The sequence below is a fragment of the Diabrotica undecimpunctata genome, chromosome 8, assembly GCF_040954645.1.
Source record: "Diabrotica undecimpunctata isolate CICGRU chromosome 8, icDiaUnde3, whole genome shotgun sequence".
NCBI lineage: Eukaryota > Metazoa > Arthropoda > Insecta > Coleoptera > Chrysomelidae > Diabrotica > Diabrotica undecimpunctata.
Genome location: NC_092810.1, coordinates 85,853,082 through 85,874,605, shown reverse-complemented (window position 1 = coordinate 85,874,605; position 21,524 = coordinate 85,853,082). Strand labels below are relative to the sequence as shown.

Genomic DNA, 21,524 nt, shown 5'->3' with positions numbered 1-21,524 from the left:
TGCCACAATATAATTGCACTCAGTAAGAGGAATACCTTTGATTAAATCTAGGGATTCTTTACCCAAAGAAGTAAGAAGATACTGAAACTTTTCAACATTAGATATGTCAGTATTATTGTGGATTAGACTATTAAACAGATCATAAAAAGTAGGAAAATCCTTATAATTGCCTTCGAAACGAGGTAAGGAAAGTTTTGGAAGGTTTACGACGCTTCTACGGTTAGAAGAATTAGGATTATCTACAATAGACATGTTTGCCGATTGAGAAGATGAGTCATTCAATAAAAAATCATGTTTTAGTGATAAAACTCCATAAAAGTCTTTATCAGCATTTAATCTCATCTCATCATAGGAAGAAAATTTATCATCATTGATTAACGAAATGACAGTGTTATGATTACTTTGAAATTCATTATAAGTCCATCAATAGCATTTGCTCTAGCAAGAAATAGAGGTTTTAAAGACTCGTCATTAGTTCGCTTTAAATTGGCTTTTGTTAATTTATCAGACATTTTATGAAGTTAATTTATCAAATATTCTAATAAAATTACTGAAATGTGATTGATTTGTCACAATAAAACAAATTTAAGTTTGAATCCAAGTGATGTATTATAAATAGCACATAAAAAATTAAGTAATCAAAGACACAAGTGGTATCAAATAATAAACGTCAATTAAATAATTGTTGTTTTGTTATAAATAAGCGGATAATAACAAGTAACTTTATTTACCTATGAAATTTAAAATAAACAATAAACTAATATAATTAACACGATCCCAACAAAGTAAAAAGTAACCGATAATAATAATTAACGCTAAGAATAGAAGAGCAAAGAGAGACAGACCGATGTGTACCGTTTACTTTCTCGATTCAAAAATACGTTCGAAAATTTACGTTCCACAATTGAGTCGTTTTAGTATTGTCCAGTTTTTTGTTTTAAAATACAAAAAACTGCCTGCTAATATAAAAGACAATATGGTTGCCTTTATTGAAGTTTATAAGATTTTAAAATGATGCATAAATAAGCTTATATTTAAAATTAATAGAATTAAGCTCAATCCGGCTCGAAGGACCATTAATGAATAGTAATTGTAGGAAATATGAAAACGAATTGGTAAATTTAAGATTGAATTTCAAATAATATGGTTCTACAAGTTATGCACAAAATCGCTTACCTTAAATTGGTGTTCTTTAGGATTTGGTTAACTATGCAGACCCAAAGGTGACTACTCAATTCATCACTGCTCAATCCCTTCAATGGATTCCTTCCATGAAATTCTTGTTGGACGCGAGACGGTACCGCCTGATATGTAACGTTCCGAATTCTTAACCTTTTTCGTTGAAGGCTGGAAGCGAAGTCGTACCTTCTCGGTTAAAATCTACTCGTTGGGACATGCCCATTTGGATATATGAGCGATTTGTGTGCGTCGAAGTAAAATCATATTATATCGCGCTTTGAATGAAACGCGACCAATAAGCACATACGGTTATTCTGCATCATTTCAAGGAAATATAATTATTCAAATCTAAAACTTATTCTACCCGATTTCCGAAGTGGAAATCGAATCGTCAAACTAAGTTATTTTAAAGTAACATTGTGGCTTATTCCCAATAAAAATAGTAAATTCCATTAAGATGCCGCAAGAAAAGAGCTTCAGAACAATATATATATATTGCATTACTTACATAACTTATAAATAACTTATTACTTTTATAATTACTAATTAATAACTAACTATTACCTAACTACCTAACTACTATTACTAACACAAATCACTGATTGCACAAAATAGAGCTTTTCTATTTGTTATAATATTAGGCAAATATTACAAAGAAGATTTATCAGCAAATTAATCAGTAATTATAACGATGTCACTAATATTATGTCCCCTTTTTATAGCTCTGAATATTTACGAACACTTATGATTTTAAAGTGATATAAGGTTAAATTCTCGAATAAATGAACTTTAATCAAATGAAAGGCAGATATCGAGCACAGTTTATTAATTAAATGTTGCCCAAGTACTTTCGCTCCTAGATCATCTTCAGGGGCATTTCGTCAAATTTTGGCCTATCCAACAATCTATTGAGAATGTCATAGACATAAAATTATACATTAACACTACACGACACAAGGACAAACAGTTTAAAATTTAAAAAAACGGCGAAGCTACATATTGGTTGGTATCAGGAGAGAGAATGATTTCTTCAGCTTTAATTCTTGCATGAGTTGGATTTTGTAAGCACGCAAAGCAAGGTCTTTCCGCAAAATCTTTCATAAAGTCGATGGACACGTATCCAACCGCTGTGCATGATGACAGATAGACTGATTCGGGTTTTCCTGTATGCCACGCTCTATAGCAGCAACAACTTCTTCTGTACATACGTGTCTGTGGATGCATATTATCATTTAGAGTAAACGTGATACAAAAAAGTTCCATGATTAATTGAACAGAAGTACAATTTTCAAAATAAATTTGTCCAATTTGGAAGCGTTGTTCAGGCGTCAAGTCTACTTATGCTGAAATGCCAAACCAAACTTAACATAAATTACTTGGCAGCTGTCAAAATGGCCAACAGTTAAAAAAGTGTTACCAACTTACATTTCTATACCTCTAAAACAACATCCTTTATATTGTAGTATTGTTGTATATATGTGATTCATGCTGAGTCAGATGACCCATTAAAAATCTTCCATGGGCTTGTAGACTAATATTTATGTTTATGATGAGAATGATGAAATATTTGAAATTTCTAATATATTAGAACATTGAGTTCTAATTCTGCTTTTAAAGAAGTCGAGACGTATAGGTACTCCAAAGTTACAGATAAAGTGATGGGTTTAAATTTAATGAATATTATAAAGAAAACAGTGATTTTGTCTCTTTTCCCCTAAGACATGAAGTTATATACAGGACTTTATAACGTAATATCGTTAAATTCACTCAATATAAATTCCATTATGTATTTGACTGTAATGTGTTCTCTTTGTTATTTATTTTATTATCTTCTCGAGCTCTAGAGAGTAATAAGTTAGTTCGTCATCGTTTATTTTATGGTGGAATTATTGATTGTAATAGACATCCTGTGTCGCCAGGATATTTTGTGTTTTCTTAATCTATATCTATATATAATCTATATAAAGAGTGTCTTCTAATTATTAGTCTATTGAAGTCTGTAGAGTTATATATATATATATATATATATATATATATATATATATATATATATATATATATATATATATATATATATATATACAGTATGGTGGAAATGAAAGGAATAAATTCGTTATTTCGTAAACCGGAGACTTTAAGGAAAAATCCTGAAAAATGTCGATTTTTATTTTTAAATAAGCTATTCGTAAGAATACATTTTTATTTTTGACGTCATCTATGTGAGCGTGATGACGTCATTGCTAAAATTTTTGAATAGAAAGGGGGGTATTGTAATACATCATTTGAAAGGTCTTTTAAATACCTATTCAGCTATATCAATATGTCTAAGTAATTAAAGTTTGTAATTGTTTAAAAAAATAATTAAATTTTTATTATTACAATAAATATTTATTAAGTATTATTCAATAAATACAACGAAACTTAAATTAAGTGTTCAAATTGTTTACCTTCAGCTAAAATACAATGAGAAAGACGTGCCGCGAACTCTTCTCTAACATTCTCTAAAACTTCCGGAGTTATTTGAACAACCTCATTACGTATTCTTTCTTTCAGTTCATTAATATTTTGTGGTCTATTTTGATACACCTTACTTTTTAAATACCCCCATAAAAAGAAATCAAGAGGAGTCAAATCAGGTGACCTAGGCGGCCATTCTATTGTTTCTCTTCGACCTATCCACCGATTTGGAAAGACGTTGTTTAAGTAGTTGCGTACCAAGACAGCATAGGGTTGAAGGCACACCATCTTGCTGTAGCCATAAATCATTTCTGTTTGGAAATAACCGGTTCAATTCTGGAAGCAAGAAATTTTGAAGAAATTCTAAATATCGAGGACCTGTTAAGTTTTCTTCGAAAAAGTATGGTCCAATACACCTATTATCTATTATTCCCACCCAAACATTAATTTTCTCTGGGTATTGAGTACGGTACTCTTGCATCCAGTGTGGATTTTCCGTAGCCCAGTACCGATAAGTTTGACGATTGACATGACCGTTTAGTAGAAATGTAGCTTCATCAGAGAAAATAATCTTTTTTAAAAACATCGCATCTCTGTTATTTCGTTCCATTATAATGTCACAAAATTCAATTCGTCTATCAAAATCATCTTCCATAAGTTCTTGTACTAAACTTACTTTGTAGGGATGCCACTTTTTCTTCTTTAGCTGTTTAAGAACTGTTGAATGGTCCATGTCATTATCTAATGCTACTTGCCGTGAACTGTTATGAGGATTATCTTGAAAAGCTAACAGAACGTCTACTTATTGGTTTTTAGATATTGGTTTTCTACTACCTTTAGGAAGGTCTTTAACATGACCCGTTTCTCTAAATTTTTTCTCAATTTTGCTTACAGTGGATTGTGAAATTGGTTCTCGACGGGGGTATTTATTATTAAATAACGCACATACTTCTTTCTGCGTACGTGTTTTATCTCCATAACCAATCATTATGAGAATTTCAATTCTTTACGTTTCAGTTAGCTTCATGTTCAAAGATACAAAGACTTTTTGAATACGTTTACTACAATAATACTATTAATCACTTGACAGAAAGATAATTAAGTTTGAATGTCCAACTATCAATATTCATATTGATAAGGTAACTAGTTTTTTTAAAAAGGTAAAAAGTAGATAAAAAAGACATTTCATTACCAGTGATGGCCTTTATAAAATTTATTTTTGGGTGTCAATAATACATCATATCAACACTTAATAAATATTTATTGTAATAATAAATATTTAATAATTTTTTTAAACAATTACAAACATCAAATACTCATTGATATGGCTGAATAGGTATTTAAAAGACCTTTCAAATGATGTATTACACTACCCCCCTTTCTATTTAATAATTTTAGCAATGACGTCATCACGCTCACATAGATGAAGTCAAAAATAAAAATGTATTCTTACGAATAGCTTATTTAAAAATAAAAATCGACGGGTTTCAGGATTTTTCCTTAAAGTCTCCGGTTTACGAAATAACGAATTTATTCCTTTCATTTCCATCATACTGTATATATATATATATATATATATATATATATATATATATATATATATATATATATATATATATATATGTATTGTTATGAAATTAAAGCTCCTAAACAGTTTTTTTTTTATGAATAGTATGAACATAAAACAAAATGACAATATTGAATATACCACATATATATTTAACTCAAACAATTGTATTATTGTTGTTAATTTAATAGTTGAAACTAGATTCAACAATAAGAAAGAAACTAAAAGCAAAAATAAGCAGAATTCACAGACATGTAACAAACCAATAAGGACTATATTGTATCACCAGATTTAATTAATGTTTTCAAAATAATTTTATTATTATTATAATTAAAACCAGTTGGTTTATTATAAACAAATTTAGCATAATAGAAATAAGATTCTTTTAATACGTGAGTTATTATAGCCACTGAGTTATAGTTGGTTGATAAACACTTTTCAAAAAAAAAAAAAAATATATAAAAAAAAATTAAACCAAAAACAATTGTTGATCATGAAATTGATTATGATTTAAACTTAAGTTATTGTTCGTTATATATATATTATATTATTTATGTAAGAGATACTTACAGAATAAGCCAATATAGCCACAACATAAAGATACAAAAAGCAAATATCAAACCACTTCGGATCGAGTGGAAATAAAAACCATAAATTTGTATTTATTAATTAATTACAATTTTTATTATAATCCAAATTCTAATATATACAAGTCAATAGAATCTTCAACAGTCCTAAAACAGATAAAATATTTAAGTCATTTATTCACAAAGTAAGAAGTTTCAATTTGTTAGTAAACATACAGTTAACATGGATAGAGCTCGGAAAATAAAACGTGTTAGGAGGTGAAATAGGATATATCTCATAAATAAGAGTTCAGAATGATATAATCTTTAATGGACAGGTAATCTGAAGACAATTCTCAGTGATTCAATATCAAAAATGCTTTCAGATAGCTTTAAAATTAAATAAAAGCAAAATAAAAGCAACTAATTCATGTTAAAATTGGTGTATGTCAAATTTGTTAGTAAAAATTTTAATATTTAAATTATCATTTGTTGTAGAAATTATATGTCAAAAGAATGCTTAAATTCTCTAGTATTTGTTTCAATTCATTTCAAAAGTCAATATAATTCTCAAGATTTAACAATTTATGAAAATTTAAAATATTTTTATTTTAATCATAAATGTCAAAAATATACAAAAATCCTGTCAGATCTTAAAAAACATTGTCAAAATGCTTGGAGATCTGGTAAGCAATGAAAAATAAAAGATAGAAAATCAATAGTTACGAAGAGGCAGAAAATTTTTGATTATTTTTCAGCAGTCACAATTTTTCAAAAGTATTTTAAAAAACCTTAAAAAAGTCCTGAATTATAACAAAGTATATTCAAATTACCTTGCCGATAAGAAACCATCGTTTCTGATTAAATTTTAGCAAAGCCTGCAGATTAACAGTATATTTTCCGATAAGGGAATTGTTAGCAGTCATCATAAAGAGGTCCACAGCTACCAGAAAGGTGAGTTTTTACACTCATTTGAATTCTTGCTGAATAAAGAGACCGTTTGGTGTTTATTTTTGACTGAAGATCATTTAAAATTCATTTTGGGTACTTATAAATATTTCTCAACCATTGGAGAGATAATTCTGATAGTTTTGCGGCCCTAATCCATTAGAAGACGTCACTGAAAGATGCAATCTTTGTTATTGAAGATTTCCATAAAATTTTTAGAGAAGGGATTATCTGAAAGACGAAAGTGAACTTTAATAAAGTTAAACGCAAGTTTTGAAATTTCTTTAGAAATAATCTTACCTTTTTTTTAAACAGCCTATATCATTCTAAATCATCTTTGTGTTAAAAAACAAAATAATTTGAAGTCAAGTTCACAAAAATTTTATTATCGCTTTTGTAATATTAACCAAATATAATTCACCGTTTCTTTTGCTTACTAAAATCATTAAACAAAACAGTTAAACTAAAAAAATTGAAGGATTATAAACCTTTGTTTTCGCTCTAAAAAGATAGTAAGTGAGGTTATAAATACTTTGACAAACAAACACGTATTAGATCTTAGATCAAGTATTTCTTGTTGCAACTTCACAAAACACTAATTTCATATACTTACTTCAATATTGTATTACGTCATAAATCTAAATCCATTCATATTAGTATTAAACGGTTAAGTATTGGCTTATTTATTGGAAGAATCTTAAATAATTTTTTTTATATATTATACAAGATATCGTTGTGTAATATTTAATTGATCACTTGTGAATAATTGCACAGTACATTAAAAATAAAACTTCTTGTGTGGTGATTTTTGCTTTATATAATTTTATATAGCTTTATCAAGCAGTACAGGTCACAGAACTCGCTTGAGTTAAGAGTCTGCATGTTCTAAGACAAATAAGTAAAAAAAAATTTAAATTCAAAATACAGATTTAGAGAATACAAGGTGAGTAGAATAAATGTTTGTCAAATTTTTTTTTATTTTCAGGCGTTCAATAATTTTTATTAAAAGCATTTCTAAATTTAACAATATTACAAATTAATCAACTTAAAAAAAAATTATTTTTATCTTCATAAAGCTAGCCGGTAAATAAGAGCAACTTGTAGTTTTCTTGCATCGAATTCACATATCATAACAGTATATATATATATGTATATATATATATATATATATATATATATATATATATGTATATATATATGTATATATATATATATATATATATATATATATATATGTATATATATATATATGTATATATATATATATATATATATATATATATATATATATATATATATATATATATATATATATAGTCAATGAATTGAAAAAAGTTATCATCAACCCTTAGCTAACGTTCACCTTATTTTGTAAAACCATGTATACGGAAATGCATTATTATAATTATTATTGGTAAGAGAGTAAGACCTTGATTGAAATTAAAATTGTTTTTATGGGTTAATAATTACATTAGGGATGACCTCGATTACGTAGTCGTGAGCACAAGCAATATTTCCAGGATATTACATTTGATCCCGTTACTATATTACGTAATGACATTCGCCCTTCAAACGTACAAGGATCATTTTAGTTTTTGTGTGCTCATGTACTGAATGAAATAACCACATATATGTATTACAGGTAGCACGAAATGAAGTTGTAAGTTTTTATTTACTTGTTTCTCGCTGTAATAGATAATGATAATATTGGTGTCCCTATAGAACAGACGAATCCAGAATATAGTTGGAAAACAAACAAAACATTGAAATTTTTCATCGAACTAATTAAGTGATGTTTTTAGGTATTCTAAGTTGTTAGTTTGGACACGGCCTAAACTCCGAAGGCAATTTAGTAAATTTGATAATGTATGTAAAAATTAATAGTTTTTCAGGTTTTCTCTCTTACTTAAGTATTGTAGAAAAAAAATTTAAATCATGACTGTCGTCTAGGAGAAAGAGTAGGACAGAAAAACTAAAAGAGATTACGATAAATAGCCTTACATACTTTGAAATATTTTCTTTTACTCGTTGGAGTAAAAGCGTTACCATGGGACAGGTTCTGGTTTATTTACTGATTAATGAGTTCAAAAATGAAAAATTATTCAATTGAAAAACGATGAGTTTTCAACGTTCCATTGGAGTTATCATTTCAAGCACATTGGATATTGTAATTTGTGAAGGGTGTCTCCTTTTTGTTAGTACCCACCTACATTCAAGAATATTAGTCATCAGCGTCTACACAGAGAATAGACGCTTAGTAATCGCTTTTAATATGAGGAATATTCGTTACTTATTTAGTTTAGTTGGTCCCAGGTATTTTTCCTGTACTAAAACATTCTAGTGCTGGTATTGATTTTGCAATTTCTTAGGCCTTTATAATAATTATGTATAGCAGTTTTTTATGTAACAATGTATTTATTTTATTTCAGTATGTGAACGACTTAAAAGAAAAACGAGCCAGAATAATCATTGCCGATGTATTCGACCATGATGCACGAATGGTGATATGTGAAGCATACAGACTTGATATGACAGCAAAACAGGGTTATGTGTGGTTTTTGCCCGTTTGGTTGGGCAAAAATTGGTACGATACCAGCATCAACGACAATAAAGAAAAAATTAATTGCAGCCGTGCTGAAATGATAGAGGTAATTACCTTTCCCAAATCTACTTAGTTTACTAGTAGTTAGTCTTACTAAAAGTGCGAATATTATTTATTCGCCCTAGAGCGCACCTTGTTTGTTCCAGCAAACATTAAGTATATTCACTTGATAATCTGTTTTATTTGCAACAATAAACGTATTGTGTTTGTTTTGTGTAAAACTGATTGAGATCGCTGATTTAATTATTAGAATGATAACGAAAAAATGTAATATTTTGATTGTGAATAAATTAGCAATTAATTAAAAAATCACGAAAATACCTGGCGTAACTCATTAATGTTATCTGTACAAAGAAAAGCACTTATCGTTTGAGTATATTGTATCCATTGTAGTTAAACTAACGTAGAAAAATAGAGGTTGAGCCCCTTGGTGGGCATAAAATCAGTGTTTGTCAGTATTTGTAGGGATAAAAATCCGTACCTAAAAATTGCGTATACAATTCCGCAGAAATTTGATATTCTTAAGATTTTTCTTTGCTTTTGAGGCAGTTAACAAATAACTTGAAGACAAGTGAATTTCTTTGAAATTAAAAACAGATTACCAGGTGTTAGCCAGTTTAAAAATGAGAATTTACTGAATAGAAGAAAAATTCTTCTTCTTCTAGTTCCATGACCGTTATCGGTCGTTGGATATCATGTTGGCTACCATATTCGCTATCGTGACTTTATTGACAGCAGCTCTAAATAACGATCTAGTTGATTTTCCATACCATTGCCTTTGATTTTTCAGCCATGATGTTCTTCTTCTACCAGGACTACGATTATATTTTTCAGGGTATCTCATAATGTGATCGAGGAAGAAAAATAATATACTGTAATCCTTTAAAATAAACAAGTAATTATAAAATATATTGGATTATATATATATATATATATATATATATATATATATATATATATATATATATATATATATATATATATATATATATATTATTGTGATATTTAAAGTCTTGGTGCGCCAAGCAATAATTAGCTAATTAATTTTTTTGATTAATTAAAATTATTTAAATGATATGATTATGACTCTATCACAATTTTTAATTCTTTTATCTCAGGGTTAAATTCGTGCTTCAATATCTATGCTATTACATGTGAAAGGTAAGGTCCAGAGAATACCGGAATAATAAAAAACACATATGATCTAACACTATATATTGAAATAAAAATAATGAAATAATTCACACTCAAACGTTTTCAATAAACAAACCTCATATAAGGATTCTCAAAATTTTGTTCTCCGTACGTGAACAATCAAAATTTATGGTACAAACAATATTAATTGAAATTTCAAAATCCCAAACTATTCTAACTCTCCTAATCAAAATATTTATATCCTTTCTAAATTACGTGTAAAAATTGTGTTATCAATAAAAGAAAAAAAAACTGCAGAAAACAAAAATATCTCTCTCTGATGATGAGTGGTCCAAATCCTTGTTCCTTGTAGACTGTATTGTCTCCTCTCAACCGCTCCCTATGTAACCAGCAATCTTACACAGATTGTTGCAAGTATATCGTCCTTAATGATCTCCTTCAAAAGCACAAATCATTCAACTTATGATAGCCTTTCTCCTCTCGATAAACTGAATCTCTCGTTGGCCCGAGTGAAAAATGACTCTTGGAATATCTTCTCTTTACGATAAACTGAATCTCTCGTTGGCCTGAACAGTGACTATTGGAATATAAGTAGAGAAATATGACTTACAATATTTTGCTGCTTCAGCTTCTGTCAGATACACTAACTCCACAAAAACTCACTAACATTCAACACTACTGCTTGCTACATTTCAGGAACCGACCAGAGAACAATCACTGTTCCTCTTACAGACTTGGAAACCAACCGATTATATCTTTTTTCTGTCCTCAATCTCGCTAAACTTTTTCCTACATACTTATTCAATCTCCGCCAATCAAAACTCGTCACAATTCCCCCATTTTTTCATTTCGATAACAAACAAATTTTTACCTATAATTATAAATTTCCTAAAACTTATTTACAAATAATATTTTTCTATAAATCTTAAAAACTAACAAAAACCTCTTTCTATAATCCCTTCTATTGTCTTTAATCACTGCATTAATGGATTTTGAAAAACCCCGTTCAATTCTTTGGCTTTCACTTAAACTTATGCGGGTCACTCAAGTATAACAAAGAAATGATTTATGTAAAGCTTACATTTCGTTTAGTACAGGTAATTCAAGAATTTAATAACTTTCCTTCTTAGAAATGTTTGTTGGATATTATCCTACTTATCTGAATTATTTTAATGTTTTTGAACTTTGAAATATTTTAAACAAACCAATATTTTTCTCGATTTTACATATCATAACAATATATATATATATATATATATATATATATATATATATATATATATATATATATATATATATATATTGTTATGATGTATTGTTTGTTTGAATGATGAGCAATGAGTATTTTTAATAATATAATATATAGGGTTTTTATCGCGGTTCTCAAAGAATTAGTTTGTAAGTACTTTTTTAAACTATCTTTATTCTAACTATTATGAAACACACATATATATCTAACCTAGCCAATGTAAATTTAAATTAAACTATCTTTAAATTGATACTCTTATAAAACTAATTAAATTCTATAGACAATGTAAAATTTAAACAAACTATCTTCAAAATTGAAATTGTTATGACATTAACTAAATTATATTAACAAAATTTTGTACCTTTCTTTCACTGAATGCCTAAATGAACTGTTTTCCACTATATAGATTCTAATCACCACTGAATGTCTTCGTACTTCGGTTATCCTTGTTTTTGTGAAATTACTTTTTCCAATTATCAGCTTCTACCAATTTAAGATATATTTTTCTTCACCAGCATTTATAAACCACCAAGCAAACCAGCAAACAGCATTTATATTTATTCTTCTTTTCAATATACCAATATCCAATTATTATAAGTTGATTTATACTAATCTCCAATCATAATATAATTTTAATTTCTTCCAGTATCCATCCAATATTCTTCTAATATACTTTTTAATCTTCAATAATTATTTGTGTATAATTATAAATGTGCATTAAAATATATGCATAATTTTTAATCTTTATTTAACTCACTATATTAAACAATTGGACTATTTGTAACTGATTCACTGACTCCAACTAACTTTCATATTTCTTACTAAACTGCCTGACTGACTTCTAACTAATTTTCATACTAAAAATTTCATAACTGATTGACTTTCTTACTAAATTTTCTGACTAAAACTGCCATCTTGAATCCAAATCACGGGTATTTATATCTTTTCAATCTTCCAGAACCATCTGGTAAGAAATCATGTTCGATTTAGTTCTATTTCTTCTATATGGATGTTCTCGAAAAAAGTATATGTTCGATCCACAGACATAATCATTATTCCAGAATGTTCCAACATAAACAAAGGTCAAATTCTGCATTCTGGAGAATTCGTTAATTTTCTATTGATAATTTTGTTGACATTTAGGCTTTTCAGATCAGAATAAACACTTAAATCAGTAAATATATATAAATTAAACATTTTAAACTAACATTATTATTATAACCCCACTTTATATTCCTAATTATTTAAAATGTCACTTGGAGAGTAAGTATATCTGTCTGTCACTCACATATGTATAGTTGGTTGCCTAGTCACATGGCTCACTTAAATATATCTACCACATTATAATTACTAAAATACAACTTTTTACAATTATTATATGCCAATTTCTTAAAAATGCCCTCACATAAATAATTTTTATTAAACTAACTTCTTAAAATAACCAAATACTTTTTTATATCTAATATTATCTAGTATATAATTTATAAATTATTTTCTTTAAACACCAATCATCACAATACCCCAAAATAATATTTAAAATAAATAAGTTACTTATTATTTTTTTAAATATTAATTTTCTCATACCTTATTAAATTTAATAAATCAAATTTTTTTTTATTTAAAATGTGTTAAATACATCCCTGTTCGCTGTCTATGTCAAACTGTCATGTCAAATAAAGCCGTGGAGGCTCTATGAGAAAATAAACATATATAATCTAATCATTTATTATTGTGTTATGTTTATTTATAAACAAAATCTAGGAATTATTTCCATTCAACAGGCTTTCATCCATATGAATTGGTAAGTTTTACACTTTATTATATTAGAAAGACATTTTTAGCAAATTATTTATAGAATCTATTTAGTAAGTATCTAACCCCAAATTATGATTTTTAGGGTACAAAATAATTTCCATATGTACAAGACAACAAGTATGATGTCAAATTGATTCAAAATAATGAAATCTACCATCTATTTAACAAATCAAGTCTATTGAATAAAATGGATATATCATTAAGCTGTTAGTCTTTTGTTTATAACCTAGATATATCACTACTTTTTAAAAAAATGTACATTTTTCTTGATTTATTTTTAGTCCAACTTTGTCTAATCTATTTATTATAATTTTTAGGTGTTTCTCATGATCTTCAGCCGTTTTAGAAAAAATTAATATATCATCAATGTAGTGAATTACAAAATGTTCATATTGATCCAAAATATCATGAAGACATCTACATAGAGCACTGCAAAATGATTGAAGTCCAAATAGTACTACTTTGAATTGATATACTACTCCATCTATCTGAAATCCTGTATACTGTCTACTTTTTCTTTCTAGAGGTATTAACCCAAAAACTATGCTGTAAATCGATTTTAGTGAAAAATGACATTTCTGTAATTCTTCCTAGTATTCCATCTTCTAACATATTATTAATTGTTTTGTTTACTTCTTCTCTGTATTTATATGGTATTGGGTATGATTTTGTTTTAAAATCTTTTTCTTCTTTAACTTTTATACTATGGATATAATTTTGTGCAATTCTATTTTCTTTATTGACAAGTCCCTTGTGTTGCTGCAATATGGAAACGACTATTGATTTATATTCTTCAGGGCAATTAACTTTTATCACATCTTCTTCTTTACAAATAAAATTATTCTTCATTATGTACTCATTATTCCTTGCTTCCAATTTTACGCACTCCACCTCGTAGGCATCCATCTGCTTAAAATTTCCATTCCTTAAATATTCACTACAATAATTATTCTTTACATTCTTTTGGGACATTTCCCTATCATCAAAATACATTTCTTCTTCATAAACATCATTATTTTCTTTTAATAATATCCTATCAACTCTTATTCCTTCTTCCACCTCATCTTTCTGCATAAATTTAATTATTTGCCCTTCCAAAGTTACCATTTTTTCTTCAAAATCTATCTTTACTTTCTTCTTTTCCAATTCATCATTTCCCATTAATATATCAACACATAAATCCTTGACAATAAATCCTTGCATATTAATTTCTTTATTAAAAATATTAATTTTAAAATTGGCTAGTTTATCAATTTCACCGAACTTCTTATTATTTGCACCAATAATTTTAATTTTTGGAATCTTTATTATATCTGATAGTTTTAATGTATTAAAAATAAAATTCTCCGAGACTAAAGTACTTTCTGAACCAGTATCTATCATAATTTTAATCATTTTATTTTTGGCCAAAGCATTTATATAAATTAAATTAATAGATTCAATAATTTTCTCTTCATCTAAAGAAATAAATTCAGAAGGTTTTTCATAATAGCAATGGCCTAACTTGTAATTCAGAAAGTTTACTGCACAAAATTTTGATTATTAGAATTGTCAGATTGTATCTGACCACTTGGATCTGATGTCCTATGTCTTTCCCTACTATGACTTCTACTCACATTTTCTTGCCTTGTACTATTTCGTTCCCTGTCTTCGCAGCTTCTATTCCTTCGAACACAATTTACCTGTCTGTTATAGTTAGGTCGCTCTGTATTTCTTCTATTGTTAAAATCTTGTCTATTATTATTAGTACTGTTATTAAAATGTTGTCTATTATAACTAGTATTGTTATTACAATTCTGTCTATTTTGATTACTGTTATTATTATTAAAATTTTGTAAATTATTACCATATCTATAATTATTGTTATATGATTGTCTATATTGTTGATTATCATTTTTATTATATTGAAAGTTATTATTGTTTTTTCTGTTGTTGTTATTATTACTTGTCATATTACCTCTTTGTATTCTTTGAATAAAATTAATAAAACTCTCTATTGTTTGAATATTTTGTAGTTACTGTTTGCACCATATCAGCATCAAAATGTCTAGATACATTTAAGACTGTTTCATCCTCTCTAAGTGGTGGTTCTAAATATTTTGCAACTGTTATCAGTTTCAATGCATAATCTACCATATTTGATTTTAAATTGTGATTATACTTTCCAAAATATAGAACTTCCCTAAATTTGGCTTGCTCTAATTCACCCCAATAATAATTTAAAAATTTATTTTCAAATGTTTGAAAATTATCTAAATCATTTTCAATACTAGCAAACCAAGTTGCTGCATTTTCATTTAATGTCATTCTAATATAATCTTTAATATCATTAATATTATTCACAAATCTTAATTTATGTTTTAAACTATTTATGTATATTCTAGGATGCAAATTTTTTATATTACCAGAGAATTTAATCCCAGTCTCATTTGTTAAATTTAAGTAAGGTCTCCCTATGTCTCTCATTTGTGAAATATCATCTATTCTCTGTTCCATATTTCTTATTTGATTACTATTTATTTGGATATTTTGTTGTATATCGTCTAATTTTTCTTCTGTGTTTCTCCTGTCTTCGTTAATTTTTACTTCTAAGTTACATTTCTGCAACTCTATTTTCTGTTCTATATCTATCTTATTATCTTGAATAATCCTCTTTACTTCTGTCCTCTCATTTTTTATCCTTTTCTTGTAGTCATTCCGAATATTTTTTATTTCATTTGCTACTTTTTTCTCTGCAGCTTCAAGTTTTTTATCCATTTGTTTTTCTATTTGTTTTACAATTTTATTATTATTATCTTCTATTTTCTTTTCTAATTTTCTATAATTCTCTTCTAATTTCTGTTCCATTTTTTTCATGTCTTCTTTGACTTCTTTTGAATTCTCTTCCAATTTTTTTATGTCTTCTTTGATTTCTTTTGAATTCTCTTCCATTTTTTTCGTATTCTCTTCCATTATCTTGTTCATCTGCATCATTAATGACATCAAAGCTGCCATATTGACATTTTCCTCTCTTTCTGGATTCATTTCTGCAGTATCTTGTGGAACTTGAACTAAACTCTCCTCTTGTATAGGTTGTGTTTCTACTTCCACATCTTCTTCATTCTTTTTGCTTCTTGTACCTTTCTTTCCTTGAGACATTTTGAGACTTTACTTGTTCAAATATCAATTTTTTTTTTATGAAAATTAATTTAATTATATGAGAGCACTTATCTTCCCAAACTAATTCTTTTAAATAGAGAGCCCCACGTTGGGCGCCAAATTGTTATGATGTATTGTTTGTTTGAATGATGAGCAATGAGTATTTTTAATAATATAATATATAGGGTTTTTATCGCGGTTCTCAAAGAATTAGTTTGTAAGTACTTTTTTAAACTATCTTTATTATAACTATTATGAAACACACATATATATCTAACCTAGCCAATGTAAATTTAAATTAAACTATCTTTAAATTGATACTCTTATAAAACTAATTAAATTCTATAGACAATGTAAAATTTAAACAAACTATCTTCAAAATTGAAATTGTTATGACATTAACTAAATTATATTAACAAAATTTTGTACCTTTCTTTCACTGAATGCCTAAATGAACTGTTTTCCACTATATAGATTCTAATCACCACTGAATGTCTTCGTACTTCGGTTATCCTTGTTTTTGTGAAATTACTTTTTCCAATTATCAGCTTCTACCAATTTAAGATATATTTTTCTTCACCAGCATTTATAAACCACCAAGCAAACCAGCAAACAGCATTTATATTTATTCTTCTTTTCAATATACCAATATCCAATTATTATAAGTTGATTTATACTAATCTCCAATCATAATATAATTTTAATTTCTTCCAATATCCATCCAATATTCTTCTAATATACTTTTTTAATCTTCAATAATTATTTGTGTATAATTATAAATGTGCATTAAAATATATGCATAATTTTTAATCTTCATTTAACTCACTATATTAAACAATTGGACTATTTGTAACTGATTCACTGACTCCAACTAACTTTCATATTTCTTACTAAACTGCCTGACTGACTTCTAACTAATTTTCATACTAAAAATTTCATAACTGATTGACTTTCTTACTAAATTTTCTGACTAAAACTGCCATCTTGAATCCAAATCACGGGTATTTATATCTTTTCAATCTTCCAGAACCATCTGGTAAGAAATCATGTTCGATTTAGTTCTATTTCTTCTATATGGATGTTCTCGAAAAAAGTATATGTTCGATCCACAGACATAATCATTATTCCAGAATGTTCCAACATAAACAAAGGTCAAATTCTGCATTCTGGAGAATTCGTTAATTTTCTATTGATAATTTTGTTGACATTTAGGCTTTTCAGATCAAAATAAACACTTAAATCAGTAAATATATATAAATTAAACATTTTAAACTAACATTATTATTATAACCCCACTTTATATTCCTAATTATTTAAAATGTCACTTGGAGAGTAAGTATATCTGTCTGTCACTCACATATGTATAGTTGGTTGCCTAGTCACATGGCTCACTTAAATATATCTACCACATTATAATTACTAAAATACAACTTTTTACAATTATTATATGCTAATTTCTTAAAAATGCCCTCACATAAATAATTTTTATTAAATTCTCTAGTATATAACTTCTTAAAATAACCAAATACTTTTTTATATCTAATATTATCTAGTATATAATTTATAAATTATTTTCTTTAAACACCAATCATCACAATATATATATATATATATATATATATATATATATATATATATATATATATATATATATATATCTCACTCATTTTTTCAATCTTCAGTTACGCTGCCGAAACATGGACAATAAAATCAGAGGATAGGAAAAGGATTGACGCATTCGAAATGTGGTGCTGGAGACGAATGCTACGCGTCTCGTGGACGGAGCACAGATCCAATCAGTCGATTCTCGAAGAGCTAAACATTCAGACCAGACTCTCCTCTCAGTGTCTTGCAAATGTTTTAAAGTTTTTTGGCCACATTGCGAGAAGAGACAATGACAACTTAGAAAGATTAATTGTATGCGGAAACGTAGAAGGACGTAGAGGCAGAGGACGCTCACCTATCCGATGGTCAGATCAAGTACAGAAAGCCACTGGAGAGACGTTTTCCGAGTCCATGAGAGCAGCCCAAAATCGCAAGAGATGGAGAGAATTGACAGCCCGCATTGTAGGAAATCACGATCCTCAGCAATGAGGAAACGACAAGAGATACATATATATATATATATATATATATATATATATATATATATATATATATATATATATTGGAATCGAATCTAATCGATGGGAATCAAATCTAATCGATAGGAATCAAATCGAATCGAATTGATTGACGATTTAAATCCAATTTAATCAATTAAAATCGAATAGAATCGATTGGAATCAAATCGAATCTTATCGATTGTAATCGAATCGATTGAAATCAAATCGATTTGAATCGGATCGAATCGATTGGGATTGATTGGACTCGAATCGATTGTAATCGAATCGAATCAAATAAAATAGAATCGATTGGAATCGAATCGATTGGAATGGAATCGAATCAAATCGATTGGTATTGAACCAAATCGAATCGGATCGAATCTATTGGAATCAAATCGAATCCAATCGATTGAAATCGAATCGAATTGATTGGTATAGAATCGAATAAAATCGAATCAAATCGATTGGAATCGCATCGAATTGAATTTAATTAAATTAAAAACCTTCGTTCCTTGATAGACGATAAGAAAGCTACGCTTCACCTCCTCGGTCACTCCCGGAGTACCACATCCCGTTTTTTACTTTATTGTTTAAAGTTCTGGTTGCACTCACGGCCTTCTGTAATCAAACGGTTATCATTGGTTTTACCGCAGACAAAACTAGCTCTATGTTCTGTTACTCGTATTTTAACATTCTTTCTGTCTCGCCTATGTACAATAAATTAAATCGTTTTAAAGATACAAATTTATTGGCAATAAACAACCAGATATTGGGAAGTCTCCATTATTAAATTTAACATGAGTTTAATAAGTAAAAGCTATAGCAATAAATATTTCGGTAGATATGACTGTAAATTCTTTCTAAACGTAAATAGTTTCATATTTCTACTTTGAGCAAGCGAACCACGTTAAGTTGACGATAATCTATGGTAAAATATTTAAAATAGTGTTTTCATGTTTTATTTTTTAGTGAACATTGGCGTTTAAATAATTTTTCTAAGACAAATAGTGGCATTAAAGATTTACAGAATCATCTAAACTATGTACTTATTATACTTTAAACTATGTGTATTTATTATATAAACATTTCTCAGCATTTCTTCTGTTCTTATTTCACAGAAATGAATGAATGATTATTTTTACACCCTTGTAACAAATATATTATTTTTAGGCAGCAAATGGTTACTTTTCCTTAACCCATGCATTCTACGCTTCTAACGATTCCATAATGCAAGAAAATAAGACTGTAGGGCAATGGAAACAGAGCGTGGCTAAAACTAAACCTCAGATTCTGCATTCAGACTACGCAGGATTTGCATACGATGCCGTTTGGACATATGCAATGGCACTGAACCAATTGGTTAAAGAAGATCCAGAAGCTTTGTCGGACTTGCATTCAGGAACAACTACATCGTAAGTACACATGATTAATCAATTGCCAGAATCGCTGTTTTCTACTGGGACTGAATCGATTCAAAAGTCAAAAATAGATCTACGTTTCATCATCGTTGTTGACATATATCATAATTCATAATTTAGTAGTGAAAATTGGGATTTTATTTCTGTTCCCAGTATATTAGGTGGGGCAAAAGTAATCAGCCTATTTACTCCAGTCGTCAGAGACAAAAATGCCACTGAACCTCCAAAAATCATACTAACAAGACAAGTAAAAATATCAATTTTGGGATCCCAAATAAGATGCAAAAAAGTTTACCACTATTACCCTCCGGATTTCCCCTAAAACGTGCCCTTGTAGTGGGGGAAAACGGAAAAAATCGATTTACCAAGAATATCTATAGCTGAGATCATTTTGAACAAAAATATCCATATGGAAATTCCACTACGACCGGTCCATGAAATTGATAAATTTTATTGATCTCATGGGAATCGTAAAAAATGGCAAAAATGGCGCAACGTTTATTTATTCAACACCTGTATAAAAGTTGATTTAATTTCCGGCAAAATACAAAAACTGCTCACGAAAGCTGCACCCTTCACCCTTACAACACATTTTGTCGATAGGATACTCAGATCAAAAGATATTAAATTTTATATAAAATTGATTTCGCGCGCGTAACACATTCAAAATAGCCGGTTTCTTCAAACGTTGTTTCTGAGAGAACGGTTCATTCTACACAAAAAGTGTTAATAAACATCTTTGTTCAAAATAACTCACCTATATTTTTATTTGAAACATGTTTTTCTACGGCGTACATTTTCGTGGTTTCTTGGTTTATCGGTTGTTTCCGTTTTTCCTGCCCTACCAGTGGGCGTTTTAGGAGGAAGTGTCTGAAAGATAAATGTGTTAACTTTTTTGCATCTTTTTCGGAATCTTAAAATTGACATTTTCAGCTTGGTCAAATCACACGTCAAATCTCTGACGACTGTAAAACGCTATAACTTTTGCAAATGGCGCCAAATGTCAGTTCGGTTTATACACATGTGAAGTAAACAAATGCAGAATACAAATCGACAGGCCATGAATCGGTTTACTCCGCAAGAACGCGGAGTAATTGGTTCCATTCTTTTGCGCAACAATTCGTCGGTGGGCGCAGCACGAATTTCGTCGCAGATTCCTGGCCGTCCGACACCACCTGGTACGGCATTTGGCCACTTGCCTTAAAGAGACTGGGACAACACGAGATGCTCCCAAGGCTGGCCGGCCCCGGAGTAGCTGTAGTTAAGAATATCGGTGCTTTTGCCCAAAATGTGGAAGAGGAGTATGTAACATCGACAAGACGACG

At 28.6% G+C, this 21,524-nt stretch overlaps 1 protein-coding gene across 1 annotated transcript in view; it reads left to right on the top strand.

The window, feature by feature from the left end:
• The window catches only part of LOC140447732 (uncharacterized), a 458,740-nt gene that overhangs the window by 399,595 nt on the left and 37,621 nt on the right, over positions 1-21,524 (top strand). Inside the window, exons 7-8 of the mRNA XM_072540550.1 lie at positions 9,147-9,365; positions 19,952-20,193. Of these exons, the coding sequence (XP_072396651.1) occupies positions 9,147-9,365; positions 19,952-20,193 (461 nt within the window). The remainder of the gene's footprint in view (positions 1-9,146; positions 9,366-19,951; positions 20,194-21,524) is intronic.